This window comes from Lutjanus erythropterus, chromosome 9, assembly GCF_056507025.1.
Source record: "Lutjanus erythropterus isolate fLutEry1 chromosome 9, fLutEry1.hap2, whole genome shotgun sequence".
Classification (NCBI taxonomy): Eukaryota; Metazoa; Chordata; class Actinopteri; order Lutjaniformes; family Lutjanidae; genus Lutjanus; species Lutjanus erythropterus.
Window position 1 is genome coordinate 16,625,320 of NC_139325.1, and position 16,086 is coordinate 16,641,405.

The following is a 16,086-nucleotide window of genomic DNA, read 5'->3' on the forward strand; positions in this document are numbered from 1 at the left end:
GACCGAAGTGTTGACATTGTCGCTTAACTACCTTATTCCAAGACTGTAATCAGGGAGGGAGGCCAGAACTTTCTTCCATTTGTGATCAATGTGAGACTGATCTGACATATGAAACTAGCATCAAGGAGCACATGACCATGTGTTAAACACCGAAGATACATCATGTAAATAAGACATGCTTTGACTGACGATGGGGTTAGTCTTCTCTCTCCTGCTGTCTCTGCCTGCACCGCTCTTGCTGGATGCCTGCTGCCACGATCACAAAAACAAGCGCTCCCCTCCCTTTCCTTTGTCTCCTCTTCATTTACTTGAAAACAGATGGCACTGAAAACAGTGACAGAAGTGACATTGTACCACGTCGCACCACCAAACTTTCATAACATGCAAGTGTAGCATAAGTTTGGGTTTCATAAGAAAGATGAGAAATGCTGCTGCAGATCATTTTTGCAAAACGTGTCGGACAGCAGAGTACAGAGCCACGAGTTTGACCCACAGAGACGTCATGTCACTGTGAGAGCAGGTAACACTTCACTGTTCCTCCACACTAATCAAAACCACAGCACCCTTCATATGAAACAGAGCAGCAGATCATCTTACTGCAGAAATACTGATATTTTATACAGTTTTAAAGTTTGTTCACAGATTCTCATTTAGGCTTCAGGATCTCATTTACACAGATTAAAGACTCATAATAAGATGTTAACACCACTGTAATGTCTCCTTCTTTCTATCTCTACTGTTACTACATTTAGTAAAACTATCAGGATTTTTTTGCAACTAAAAGCACTCTACAAATTGAAACAAAATGTAAAGACTGACACACTGCATTGTCTTGTATTGCATCGTATTGTATTGTATCATGACAGAAATGAATCGTATCGAACTGAATTGTTGGCCATTTGAAGATTTATAAGACATATCGTATCGTTGAATATGTATCGAGATACGTATCGAATCGGTCTCAGTCAATGAGACACACACCCATAATGGTTACCCCGGCTTAGAGCCTTTGTGAAGGATATATTTGCTGGTTAGCAATGCCCATAGCGTTTTAATGATAACTTTTCTGTTAAGTAAACATGTTTGCTTTACATTTGTATGAATGACCCATTAATACAGACAGAGGAATGTTTCAGTACAACTACATTCTTCCACTCCTCACCACTGTCTGTTGTGGAGTGACTTGGGTTTAAGTGCTTTGTTTAAGGACACCATTAGTGTGGTGGTTGATGTAAAGAGAAGCTTTGTTCTCTTCCCTGGCAGGCTTTTCTTATCTGGTACGGGGAAGTGTTTTGCGACTGAATGTATCAGATTGTTTTCAAGTTACAGCTGTTATGTTCATTGCAATAATATTTATTGTTTGGGGCATACAGGCATTATCTGTCTACCAGCTTCAGTGAAAAGGCCTGAGTCAGAGTTCCCCCTCTCAGTCCTCTAAACCACTGCAATGTAGTAGATATAGATCATGAAAAGAAGCTTTGGTTGCCTAGCTGTTAAAAGAATTTTAGAGAGAACAGCTGTGTCTGTATTCATTTGTGTTTTCTCTACTCTTTCTCTGCTTGCAGCTTTGATTAAGTACATCAGGCCAGTGTTTGTATCACGGTCAGACCAGGACTCCAGAAAGAAAACTGTGGAGGAGATCAAACGCAGAGCCCACTCTGGAGGGGAATGGCCTCAGGTAAAGGGATGGAAATTCTTGTGCACACCTTCAACAAATGTGTATATGCGGTTGTGGGCACACATAGATACTGCAGGACCTGATCGTAATATTAATAGACTTAATTAGTTTTTTTTTTTTTTTTTACAACATCTCTGCCAAGCAGAGGACAACAAACCAAGCAACAGTCATCTTAGACATTTTTAAGCTTGGACTTATGCTCCAGTTTTTTTGAAACCAAGTACTTTTAAAAACAAATGCAATTTGTTTGTAGTAAAAACTACAAACATATTTAAATGCAAAGCACCCTAAAAGTTAAAACTGTAACCTTGGTTCTCTGTTAGCATGAGCAAGATCTGGGGGCGAATGCTTGTGAAAGAACTGGACTATTCCTGAAGAAGACAAAGACCACAGATGAATGGTCCCTTTACCAGTAAAATCCAGAAATGTTGCAGAAAATGTAACTAACTAACTGACTACTAACATCTGACAGAAACTTGCAATATTATAAAGCTAACATGTTTTTGCTGTGCAACATTTTCAGGACGCTGTCCAAACTGGTCAGGATGTGGTTGCTGTTTTTTATAATATGTGAATAATTTCTTCTTTCCTGCAGATCATGATTTTCCCAGAGGGAACATGCACCAATAGATCCTGCCTAATCACCTTTAAGCCAGGTAAAGCTTCCTCCATCATCATTTTTCTTCTCTTTCAGCTTTCCTCTCTTTTCCTTCCTTTGAAGTCATGCTGCCAGCAGTTCAGTCATAGGCTGCACTGATATTTTATAGTCAGCCAAGTGGGCATATTGACTTACTACACATTGAATTACTACCTAAATTTATCTTGAGGTATGGTATGTGGTCTTAATTGTTTAGGAATAAGACCTAAAATCATTGTTGGCATTCCTAAAGTTTGAATTATGACGTGAACGTTCAAATCATGGTGGCATTAAGTCAAAGAGACATCTCTGATTGTTGAATACCCAATTCATTTTCCGTGCAGATATGTTAAATCTAAATACATCTTTAATGTCGTCTTTACTCTTGCAGGGGCCTTCATCCCAGCTGTACCGGTGCAGCCTGTGGTGATTCGTTACCCTAATAAACTGGTAAGATTGTTTTTGAATATGATAACAACACAGCTTAATAGTACAATTATTTGCAGAAAAATTACAGTCACATTGTTGTACTTTCGTTGTAGACCATTTTTTTTTTACACATTTTATATTACTTTACACCATCAATTAAATATCTGTTTGGTACTGAACCTTTTTAATATCAATGACATGGAGGATAGAATGGGAATGGGAGTGACACATCTAATTTCTTATTCACAGGTTAAGTGTGTGACAGACAGTTAATCAGTAACCCAAAACCTGCCCATCAACAATCTTTTATAGTATGGTCTTACGTTTAATTAGTAGTAGTAGTATGAAAACTAAATTAATTTCCGTTATTTATTGAATGTTTCAAACTAAGATTATTATACATTGCACCACATACTCTTAGTATTAACATTCAAGAGGTGCATGTTATGCAAAGTGTTAAATCAAAACCTAACTGTGGCAGTGGTGGGAGATTAAATTCAATGTGTGTGTGTGTGTCTGCATGTATACTATGCATGCCCTGTAGCCTGCTTGGCATGTTACCAGAGTCTAACTCAGTGGGTAGGTAAAGATGCCGGTCACATGGTGGGAAGAAAGAAATTGTAGATATATATAGTATCCATGAAGGAGAAAATGTTCTGAGTAATGCAGAAGCATTTTGCAAACTCAGCAGAATCCCGTTTCAGACTATGAGAACCTCCTGAAGTTGACATTCAGTGTCGTGGTCATGTAGTGTAATTTTCAAGGCTCTGAGGGTCGGGTTATATTTAATACTCGAACAGAACAAGATCATATGATATGTTGTCTGACCTTGTTGGAAATTAAAAGTAATTATAGCTATTCCAAGTGACCACGCTCGAAGAAAAGCTGACCGTCATAGAGAGAGGGAGATGCAATATTGTTGAAATATGGGGATAACACAGCACATCACAATGAAAAGTGTGGGAGGGAGCCTTTCAACCATCTGGCAAACAATTCTGATGAAGCAACTGGGAGTAATAATAGGATGTTATGTGAAGCAGCAGCAGCAGCTTGAAGTCCAAAACACATTTCTTGGCAGGACATAAACCTTACCTTAATGCTTAAGATTAACAGTTCACAAAGCTAACTGTCCTTAAGGATTTTTAGACTCCTAGAGTATCAGTTTCGTCCACTGTGAATGGTTTCACCACCTGGACTTGAACCAAATTTCCGTACAGTTTGGATGCACCTTGTGTAATGTTAGTCGGAGCCTGTGTGGTTGGCATGAGTGGTTTTCCTAATGTGGGGAATGGTACAATAAATGTAGTACCTATAGTCAATTGATGGACCGCAACAGTGGCTTTCAGTAAAAAAAAATGCTTTAATATTTCTGTGTCAACAAAAGTTTAGGTTTAAAATGCAAATATTTCATCTGTAAAAGCACAATCAGTGCCATCAGAAGTCAAACTGTAGTTGAACTGGCCCCTGCTAGGGGGAGGTGGTTGACCAGAGTAAAAATTAGAGAGTGAAACAAAGTTAAATGAATATGATTTATGTAGATGGAAATAAATAGGCAAACAAAGAGTGTGCTGATGCTATCATGCTGACCTTTATTTCCTGAAATTCAACTTGGATCCTTTTTTATCAGTTACTTTCCCAATTATTGTTATGATAGATGATAACTGTAGGGTAGGGGGTGTGAACTTTTATTCAATTTTTGAAGGGAGTTAAAAAGTTTGAAAACTACTAGGCTAGATAGTGCTTTGCTCACTGATTGCCTGTGTCTACTCAAACTGCAATGATCCACAGATATTATGTGTGTCTGTAGTCTGTTTAAAGGCTTTGTAATCTAGTCAAATGTGGTAGTTATGTAGATACAACATGCTGTGGGCATACTGGCCTGGAGCAATTTTGAGTGACTGTATTTTTTGCTTTATTTATGAATCAATCATTTACATCTGTTTATTTAATCTGTGATTCAAATTTACTTCCCATTGTGCCTCAGAAACAGCCTGTGGCAATAATTACATAAAGGCAAAGCTTTAATTCAGAAAGCATGAGTTTGCCCTGTTTCAGCAATAGTTTCAGCATCTTTGTGCTCGCCTACAGGCCACAAACTCTGGATGCTTGGATGAGTTTGTCAATTAAACTCATTTGTGGCCGACATTCTGTGTAGAATGATGGACTGTTGACTCAATGGACACCTACTGGCAGGCCAAAGAGGCTGATTTAGTTGAGGTTGTTTAAGTCTGGTTATGAGAAGAGTTCAGTGAAGCGTGCAGAGCAACTTTCTGATGGCCTGACTGGGAATCTGGCTAATCATGATATGACTCAGAAGGCACATCCGAGGCTTCGCTCTGACTTGCTAGTGAGGCTGTGGAAAACCAACTTTAACTGAGGGCATTGTGAGATAGAATCGTTTGAGGATCTTATAAATCCAGCAAAGCTGTACCTTCTTCCGTTCAGTGAAGTAGTTCTGCAATATTTGAGGTCAGTTGCAGAAATCACAATTTTTTTTCATGCACTTTAGCCTTTTTGTTCCCCACTTTTTGCAATAACCTGATTTCAGAACCATCCATGTAAACAGATTACATTTGTATTTAAAATAACATGCAAATTTGAACACCCAAGAAAATATGCCAGAACTGTTGTATAATTTGTATATGAGGTGTCTGAGGAATCTGATGATCCGAACTGCAGTTTAACTAGTGTTTTTGTGTAGTTAGTCTAAAGCAGTACATGGGAAATGATTGCCTGCCTCAACCTGATTACACAGTAATGTGGTTTTTGGTGTGCAAATAAGCATGAAATGTTTGCCCTCTTGTTGAATGCAAGAACAGCTGCAGGAAGAAAGTTAACAGTTTTTATTTCAGTCTGTCTAATAATGTCTTATATCCTTTTACAGGATACAATCACATGGACATGGCAAGGGCCTGGAGCGTAAGTACACAATTACTTTATTTCGTACTGTATGTGCTTCAGTTTCAACTTTCTGTTAACAGACAGTAGTAATTGTATCTGTATTAAATTCATTATGGTAATTAAAAGTGAAACTGTTGATAAATAAACCCCCTGCGTAACCTTAAATATACAAATGTTGAAACTTAATTTTATTTGGCAATGCTATAAACAGCTATCAACAAAAATATGGCTAATTACACAACATGGATAATAAATGGTGCCAAATCATTCTCTCATTCAACATCCAGGTGCTCATCATTAATTATTAAGACGATGATTCTGACTTGAACAATCCTGACTAAATTTTACATTGTATTTAAATCTTTAAATACATTTCTATAGTCTTAGTGATGGTGTCTGTTTGTCTCAGCACAATTAAATTTCTACATTTATTTAACCGCAGTAAAATGTATGATTATTAAACTTGCACACACTATCGTGTATTATAAAGGTTTTCATTCATGACCTTCTACAACTCAAGTGCACGCTACTATTTTGGAAACGAACATTGTAGTCTGAACCAGAATCCCTGCAGTGAGATCTCAAATAGACTGGAAGCAGATTAGTTATGGCTGGAGGAGAAACAATGCCCTTGTTATCGGTCTCTGTTGAGTCCTCAGAATACCATATCCCGTTTTGGTTTGACTTTTATCATTATGGTGGATCTCTGAATGGCTGTCTTCCTGGCTCAACTGAACAGAAATATAAACTGTTTGACTAAATCTCCAGAGAAAGACACAAATTCAAGCTTTTCCTTCCAAACATGTCATAGTAACCCCATTAGTAATATGATGTTCACGTATGTATCCCTTTGGACTGATGTTTTAAATCAGTCTTCAATCAGTGAGAGGGCCTATTGTATCTGTTTCTGGGCCAATGCATGTGTCATTATCTTTACTTTATTGCAATGTAAGTCAAATTTGTGCAATATCTTTAATAGCATCTGAATGTGCTGTCTTCATCATAGCACAGCTATAAATAGGCTATGGTGCTGAGGATTGGGAGTGCATCAATCTGGTCAGGATGTAGAAGGGTGTGCATGGCCTAAAAAGTTTGGAAACTGCTGCCTTAAAAGATTGGTGCATATAAACAATAGCCATCTGAAATATTTAAAAAAATGTGGAAAAGTGAAGTTTACATTCACAGTGTTAAATCATTTGCCCAAAATAATGGACCCCAGTCAAGGCTCTTTGTGTCTGGATTTGTTTATTGTTGTTGATGATGTCCTCTTATTATCCAGATTTGAAATCTTGTGGCTGACTCTCTGCCAGTTGCACAACGAATTTGTGATTGAGGTGAGTGTGACAGTATCTCCCCTCATGCTGCATTTATTAATTGGACTCATTCCACAATGATCACTGCACTAAGAATTTTCAACTTATTAAGTAGTGCTGTCAAACAGGAGCTATTAATTCAATCCTTATTTTAAGATGTTGCATGTGCCCATTTATCATTTTATTATTTTAATAAGAGTACTCCTTTCTGTGTTTTATGAATTTGTTTTTGCAAGTTGAACCTTTAAATGTATAAATATTTCTCAATATTAAATGGAATGTATATAGGCTAATTGTAAATCCATGATTTATCAAAGTGTCCACACACATATATATAAATAAAATCTTGTAATGTGTGATAGTTGGCTAGTTAATCATTTTTTGCTCCCTTTGCAGTTCCTTCCTATCTACACACCCTCAGAGGAGGAGAAAATAAACCCTGCTCTCTTTGCTATCAATGTGAGGCGTGTCATGGCTAAGTAAGTTAAACTGTATTGTTCATATAATATGTGACATTTCATCCTTTGAATGTACAAAAAGCAAACTTTACTTGACTTATTCATTTATTTAGGTTGTTATTTTCTTACAGGCAACAAATGCAGCTTACATTACTTTTGTTTTGTCTGTCTCAGCGATTAGGAGGGACATAAAATTCTTCTATTTTTACACTTCTGTACCTCTTTAGACATTCAACATCCAGCTACTAATATCCCAACCCACCCACTTTTATGTGATTTTTTTTTTTCATATGTGCAAGCCCCCTCCATATGTGTACATTTAGAACTCATAAAAAAATCCACTTGAAGCTGTGAAATACTCAACACAGGTTAATGAGAAGGACCTGCTTGAGACGGCGCACGCTGAATTTGAAAGTCTGAGTCTTAAATCATTTTCCCATACACAGTCTGTGCAAATAACATTCTATTTTCATGAACCCACCACATCACTTCACATACACCTAGCAAGTAGCTGGTAGATTTCAGACAACAAAACATGATTTATTCTGTTGAGTGGCTGGTGAATTTATCTCTCAGTGGCTTGTAGATGTTTTGTCATTTTAAAAAGTTTATGTCCTGCTCTGCCTATTTGTCATAGAGCAACAAGCAAGGGAAGGCCTCTGTTTGCTGTTGGGTCAACAAAGTCAGGGCCTGTTATTTGGTCAGGATTTTGCCACAAATTCCAACAAATTAGCGTTTATATTGTGGGTCAAGAAAACAAAAGTTTTATGTTAACAGTTAAATTTTCTTGATCATTTCCACTGCACTGTTCATCATAAAGATCATAAATGTCACCCCGCTTTGAGTTCGACACCTGAACCATTATTCAAATTCTGTATGACCCTGCGGTGCTATCCATAGAAGCTCTCTTACACAGTGCTCAGGTTACACAGGCTATACTTACTACCTGTGTTCTCATAGACTCCCACACTCTGTGCCTCACCACTTTAAGTCTGCGACTGGAAACTTAAGTTCTAGAGACGGACAAACAAAACTTTACACACTGTTCTCAACATCGACGTAGCCGTTTTGGCTGATAAATTGTCCTTTTAAGACTTAAGTAAAGTTTGTATCGATTTGCTCATACCAATGTCCTGTCTCCTCTGTGCTCTGCTCAGAGCCCTGGGGGTACCCATCACAGACTACTCATTTGAAGACTGCCAGCTGGCCATGGCAGAAGGCCAGCTGAGACTGCCAGTCGACACCTGTCTGCTGGAGTATGCCAAGCTCGTCAGGAGACTGGGGTGAGTCACTCAAAATTTTCAATGCAAAGCTCCCATTCAGAGAGAAGAGGCTAAAGGGTGAGACAGGGGCAAAATACTCACCCAACACAGCAGGGACGCGGACTCAGTCTCTGGCAGTGGCACCTTCAGCATTGGTTGTGCATTCCAGCAAACAACCGATGGTGTGCATGGTTGGGAAGGCAGTTAAGGACTGTGTCCTTGTTGCTGTGCGAGTGAGTCCCACTGGTTGGTCAGGTGCCTGCACAGGAGGGGTTCTGGAGGGGGATAGTGTGATCGCCACACATGGTGCGGTTTCTTGGTGAAACTCCTCTCTGGCAGGTGAAAAGAAGCAACTGGCAACACATGTATATTGGAGGAGGTACATGACTGTCTACTACCTCCAAAAGTTGGCAGTGGGAGGGCTCATGAGCACTACTGGGGACAGAAAAGTTGGAGGGAGATGGAAAACTGGAGAAAAATGGCAACAGATTGGAGAAAATACAGTCAACATTTCTATATAATGTAGCTTAACAAAAACTGAGGAGTTGCTACAGCTTCACTGTATAGTATTGAAAAGATTAACAGAGAAACAGTGACTTAATATGTATACATGCACACCAGGGGTGTAATAACATATCAGCACAGTCACTGAGTATCAGTGTTATGTTTTGTGATACATGCAAAGAGGTGAGCCAGTGGTTCATTTTGTGTTGTGTATAAAACCCCACCTGCTAGACAGCAATGTTATCTGTATTCACTGTTCTGATTGCATGAAAAAACTTTTTAATAATAGTAATAACAATAATATTTTATGTCTGTGGTGGTGTGTTCCTTATACTATCAGTTTTCCTAAAATTATAATTAAGAATAGCAATATATCATCTTGTTTAGAGTTTTTCAATATATGTCAATATATTGAATCATAACTCCTGTACTGTGACTTTTGTCATATCACCAGATTGTTGCCAATACACAGCCCTAATGGACACTCATTTTACCCCATTATTCAGACTATGACAGTATTCTTATAGTTATTATTGTGATTAAGTTATGTGGGACATGATGATATTATTGTGTAGATGTGTAGAGCGCATTCAGAATGTGTCTCATTTGAGGTTTTAACTGTTGTTTGCAGCCTGTTTACAGTCTGTTCTGTGTGTTGTTAACAAACCAGCTAGCTAACAGTTTACAAGGCTTAGGTAGAAATGCGTGCACAAAGAAAAGTACACATTTGTAGTCGGGTGTTTTCAAGAATTTGGGTGAACAAATGAAAGAAGAAGGAATCTGTGTTCGCACAGTTGAACAAGTCTTGCCAGTGGAGACGTTTGAAAGAATAAAAAAAAAAAGCTATTTTGACACAGAGAGGCAAACTGGCTCAAGGGGCTCCAGCCGTTCCACTTTCCCATAATCAGATAATGCATGACTGCATGTAACCTGGAATATTATTGGAACATTGGAATACTACATTTTATTTGCCATGTTAATAGCTAAATAAGAATGTTATCTTTTTTGGGATAAGGGCAAAAATTGCAATAGTTTGTTCATGTAAATATAGTCTGTCTCTGCTGCACTGACTCTATTGTGTTAATGCTTTTTTGATTGTGGCTTTTTTGAGTTTCCTTGTTGAAACTATGGAGAAATTATTAGTTCACATAAAGTCTCTTAACCTTGCTGTCCTAGGCTGAAACCCAAGAATACTGAGAAGGTTCTGCAGGAGTATGGGAACAGAGCCAGGAAGCTGGAGGGACAGAAGCTGGACTTGGATGACTTTGCTCAGTTCCTCGATGTGCCAGTTTCAGACATGCTGCGAGACATGTTCGCTCTTTTTGATGAGGTAAAAGATTTTTCATCACAACCACTATAGCCACGGTCTTCTGCACTGGTCACTACTAAGTAACATTGTGTGTGTCTTCATGACTCTCACATTATGACATACGTGGGTTTATGGTAAATATTGTAAAATGTAACTAGAGGAGTGATGTGTGTATAGTAAGCTATATGCTTACTTCAGTTTAGCTTCAGGATGAATAAACTCGACAACTTGACAAAGTGCTTCTATAAAAACACTGTTAAGACTGAAGGCTGGATTGAATACCAGATACTTTTTAAAGACTAATCACAGCACGGTGTGTTTCATTTTGGGATACGTTTGCAGAATAGTACAAACAAACAAAGGTTTTATTGCAGCAGTCTGTTCATGACCTAAACAACAATCACCAGCAGCTACTTGTGTGAAATAAACAAGTAGCTTCACTCACCTCCTCTGTCTTCATCTTTCCTAACGCTGTTGTTTTCTCTCCTTTTTCCAGCATGAAGATAACTGCATGGATATCAGAGAATATGTGATAGCCTTATCTGTTGTATGCAGACCTGCCAAAACTCTGGAAACGATGAAATTGGCCTTCAAGGTATGTTGTGTTTCAAGCTTTGTGCTTATCTTACCAGCAGGCAGAATAGAGCTTTGTCTGCTTCCTTAGGATCAGCGTGACATTTGCTACGTTAAAATGCCACTTACTTTAGGTTGTCTTGTGTATTGCAGTCTAATGTAAAAGTGCTTTCTATCATTAGTTTGTAGCATACTGACGTGTTTACCAGGGCTGCACTGAATAGTTTGAAGCTTCATTACATTCAAATGCTGCACGTCTTTGTTTTTTCCTTTGCATATCTACTCAGTCTCTTGTGGCTACAAAGGATTGTTTCCAGCTTGTTTGATCCAAACATTTTCAATAATAGCATTGTAAAGCCAAAAGTCAAAATTGATTGAAAAACAATACATAGAATAATTTCCAAAATGCACAACTTGTTTTTATCTTATGAAATATTCTGCTTCATTCTATATTTATTAGTGTTTACCCCATCAAAATCAAAAGACAAAAGACTGCTCTCCTGCTTGCTGCATACAAAGGAAGACAGCAGTTTTTTTGGCCATAACCCAAGAATTCATATGCCAATGATGACAACATTTCACAGAAATGTCTAATACAATAAAATGATGAAGTGATTACATTTTATAAGGAAAAAGGTCAACTCGACATCATAATATTCAGCTCTCCTCTGTACGCCTCTGTTAAAATAGTTTCTCACTGGAATCAAACATGTAAACATAGTGATAAAAAATACACTCAATTACCTTTTATTAAATTCCTTCAAAGTCTTCACTACATACATCATTAGTCTGGACAGACTGGATGTGGACTGCAGCTTGACTAAAACTGTCTAAAATGTGAGGACATACATTCAGAGCTTCCTTTGGAAACCTTAATAGAACTTTCCAATTTAAAAAAGACATTCGGCGCAGCCCTAATGTTTACACTGTTAACACAAATCTTTTCCCCATGCCAGTGCTCACATCAGCATTTCATAACAGAAGAAGAATTGTGCATTCACAGGTTATCTTTTCAACTGATCTGTAGTTGTGGCAGCATGAAAAACCAAATAGCACAAGTTTGCGTGGCCTTCATGCTTTCACTTGAATTGCTTTCCATAATCCTTAAGGTTGTGCAAGTTTTGTGACCGCAGGATTCATGAAATCTATTGAGCACAGATTTATTATTTATCATAACACCAATTAATTGGCACTGCTGTAAAGAATTGTTTAACTGGCTCCTAATCTGTCAAATTAGAGTCAGAGTGACATGCCTAAAAGCAAAGTCAAAGCGATGGCATGTGCATTTCTCCCTATTGTATCTTCTCCAGATGTTTGAGGCAGAGGAGGACGGTGCCATCACAGAGATGGAGTTGGCAGTTATCCTGAAAACGGCTTTAGGAGTGACTCACCTCAGCGTGTCACGTCTGTTTACTGCCATCGACACTGAAGACACGGGGAAGATCACATTTGGTAAGAGGCCGAATAAAATAAACCATCACTGGTTGACTGGAATATTTCTTAATTTAAGCAGAATCTAAACTTGGCTCAGACATCAAAGCAGTAGTCTTCTGTCCTGGCTTCACCCTCTCATGTGGAGCAGTAGATTCAACAACCAGGCCACTTTAGCTTCAAGTGCAGTCTGTCTCTGGGCATTTTATCTCATGTTGCTGTTGTCTCTGGTGCCCTCTTGTGGTGTTCCCGCAGACAAGTTCAGAAGCTTTGTGGAGCAGCACCCAGACTTTGCTGAGGACTACCTGTACACAGAAAACGCAGGCCTCCAGAGTGGTCCCTGCCACCGTCACCAAACAAGGCCCAGCCTGTCTTCCCAAAATCTGCAAGGCACTGCCACCACCAAAACAGCTAACGGTATCTGCCCCGACTTCAGCCCGAACGACCACGGCACAATAGATGGACTCCTCAAGAAACACAACTAAATGGGTTTAGAAATCTGTGGGAAAATGACACCTCTCCTGGTGAGAGGGTGTTGTGTGTGAGCGGGGCAGAGGGTAGATAGTTACCTGTTTGGACAGCAAGGGACTCTATTTCAGTAACCGCAACTACAAAAATGAAGAAGTTTACCTTACCCTTTTTTATTAGTCTTGTGTCCATGAAATTTCAGAGGTTATTTTCAGCCTGTTAACAGTTTATTTTGTTATAAATTCCTTTTTTGTTTTTGTTTTTTTTCATAGCAAGGATCATCAAAATGCCAAACAATGGCTGTTTAAGATACAATGCTTGAATACTTGAAGGGCAAGCACTTATAAAAATTTACTGGGGCAAATGTTTGTTTATTTTTTTTTTTCCTTTTCCCTCCAACATTGTACTAACTGTGCATGTTTTTCACATGAGGGAAGCGAGAAAAAAAAACAAAAAAAACACACGCCCTGGACAGTGAAGTCTAATTTTTAGTGAAATCTGTGTTAGATTCTCTTTTTATTTGTAACTTTTATCTCTTTCCTCTCTATAATGGTAGCTGCCTTTTTTAACTGAAAGTGCAGAATGCATGGGCTCATGTTATCTTGAGCAGTGTTGTGGATTATTCATCTAAAGAAGGAGGACCTGAGGGTACCGGTGACAATTGAATGACTACTTGAAACAGTAGCTACATTGGAGGTGAACTCAGGTCCCTGTGCGTTGACGGTCATAATTGCTATGAGCCTGTTATACATATATATATATATATTCAATGATATATTTGATTTAGCTCAGGGTTCAGTGACAAAAATGAAAAATTTAACTTGTATGATGTCATCATTTTTGACACACACTGGGTTATGCGCATGTCTTCATTTTCTTAGGACATCAGTACTCTTCTGCCCAGTCATTCCTCATTCACAACTTCACTTCACCGATGTTATTTCTTTCAGGTTTGCAAATTCAAGTGTCTTTTTTTATTGTTGAAATTACACAATGTGGACCAAAAATGCATTGGGTGATTTAAGGTCACCTGCCATGTTTGTACTGTCCTTTTCTGTCAGTGGTGTAATGGCTGTAAGGGTGTTAGAAATTCACGATGTGTAGCCATTGAAAGCACATTCAATATGGTGGCTTTGTTAGCAAAGCAAGGTCATACTGCTCCCCTTTCCGCCTTACATTGCTACATTTTTAATAATTCTTACCCTTTTCACTCAGTCTGTCTCAAATTCCTACTGTTCCAGTATGCGTTGAAGGATGTAATTATTAAACACTGGCCCCTTAGTCACCTGTAAATTTAACTTTCATGCTATGTTTCAGATGTGCATTGGATAAACTTTGCCGTCTTTATTCACTATTTGTCATGTTTTTAAATAGGTCAAAGAGGTTTGGATCAAATCTCATTTGTGGGACCAGACTTGAACTGGAAAATATCCACCTGTGGTAATGTTTATTCCCTGTTTTCTTTTTTTTTTTTCTTTCTTTTTTTAGTTTTTTTTACTAATGGTTGTCTAATTGGCACCAATTTCGATTTAATTACTTGTTAGTACATTGACACGCTGCCTGCAGCCATAAAATGTGTTTGTAATTACAGACCAGGGGGGCCTGTGTTTTCTAAATTGAATTAAAATGAAGGAATATTTAAGATGACTAATTTTTATCTCATATCAGGCACTATTTGATCTTTTCATTCACCTGTGGTGGTCTTTAAATAGTTGATTCTAAGACACAGTTAGCTTCATTGATACCACAAAGACGCTTGTATTAAAGGGAGAATTCAGCACTTTTCATGTGGATGTCCAGTCAGTGTTGATGGTAAATGTGGTCATTTGAAGAAATGCATTCCTCAGTGCATGCTACATCGACCGAGCAACCTTAGTTCTCTGGCTGAAAACTCTGTATCCAGAGATGTCACTGGATGAAATAATTAATATTTTTGTCACCTAACACTGTTTTGGCCTAAAAGAAATAGCTGTAGACTATGGTGGAGATGTGCAGAAACATGGGCTGGGGACACAAGCTTGTCTGCAATGTGTCCTGCTACATGTAGACACTGCCTGTATGACTCCTGAAGCAGGAGAATTCTGCTTTCTCTGTCAATTTAGCAGCACTGAGGAATTAATGGCTTCAATGGACTACATGTACCATCAACTCTGATGAGTGATACATATGTAGAAGTGCAGAATTTTCCACTTTGAGACTTAACAATTCTTATTTTGTAGTCCATACTGTTCTTTTTTTGTGTGATTTTAATTGACTTTATCTGAAATAACAATCAACTTTATAGATGTGTTGACAAAAGATCCACACACAGTGATGCTCATTTCAATCATTTGCCAAAAATTAATTGGCTGGTTTTCATCTTCTTTCAGTCTGGAAGCGCACAAAATAACCTTATACTTCAAAAAAAAAAAATCCACATAATATGAACGTTGAATTATGCTGCAATTTCTCTCAAAATGCACAGTGCTTTACATCATGTCATTTTATAGGACTAATTGTTAAAGGGAATATCTCGGAAAGACATTATAATCTGTTTGTAGCCAGTTGTACTTGGGATCTGTGCATTCATGGTTTAATTCTTTTGACTTTTGTTTATGGATATCATGTAAAGATTTACAGCTCTTTCGTTTGTATTTTTTGAAGTAAATACTTTCATCCTATCGGTGAGCCTCACATTCCCACAACATTCATGACCATACATACTGTACATGTATCCCCTGTTATGGCTTTCAGTGAAGCAATATTTCACATCTCTTAAGCCTTCTCAAGATTTATGCTTTTGAAGAGTTCTGATATGTATTTTGAATATTCCAAATGCAGGACATTTTGTGAATTTTTGATATACGTATATGAATGATTTTTATTTTCACTGCCATGACAAAGATCTGTGATCTTCTCTCCTCTGCAGATTGTATTGATGGTGAAAAATGAGCCACATTTTTTTTTCCCTTTTGTATAATACTGCAGTTGTTTTTTGTGCTGTATTCCTCCTACACAGTGTAAAGTTTTATTGTTATATTATTACTATTAACGCTGAGTTGACTGCTTAGAAACAAAAATGCAGATTTCTTATGGAAACCGATAGCCTTGAATCTATAGAATTTTTATGCTAAAAAAAAAGAG

The 16,086-nt window shown here is 38.0% G+C and overlaps 1 protein-coding gene across 1 annotated transcript in view; it reads left to right on the forward strand.

Annotated features, from left to right (window-relative positions):
• Positions 1-15,095, forward strand: part of LOC146321218 (lysophosphatidylcholine acyltransferase 1) — a 28,315-nt gene extending 13,220 nt beyond the window's left edge. Inside the window, exons 4-14 of the mRNA XM_084726278.1 lie at positions 1,566-1,678; positions 2,274-2,334; positions 2,707-2,765; positions 5,629-5,663; positions 6,925-6,979; positions 7,355-7,437; positions 8,574-8,699; positions 10,359-10,512; positions 10,988-11,086; positions 12,375-12,516; positions 12,751-15,095. Coding sequence (XP_084582404.1) covers positions 1,566-1,678; positions 2,274-2,334; positions 2,707-2,765; positions 5,629-5,663; positions 6,925-6,979; positions 7,355-7,437; positions 8,574-8,699; positions 10,359-10,512; positions 10,988-11,086; positions 12,375-12,516; positions 12,751-12,980 — 1,157 coding nt within the window. The 3' untranslated portion in view covers positions 12,981-15,095. The remainder of the gene's footprint in view (positions 1-1,565; positions 1,679-2,273; positions 2,335-2,706; positions 2,766-5,628; positions 5,664-6,924; positions 6,980-7,354; positions 7,438-8,573; positions 8,700-10,358; positions 10,513-10,987; positions 11,087-12,374; positions 12,517-12,750) is intronic.
• The last annotated feature ends 991 nt before the right edge of the window (positions 15,096-16,086 follow it).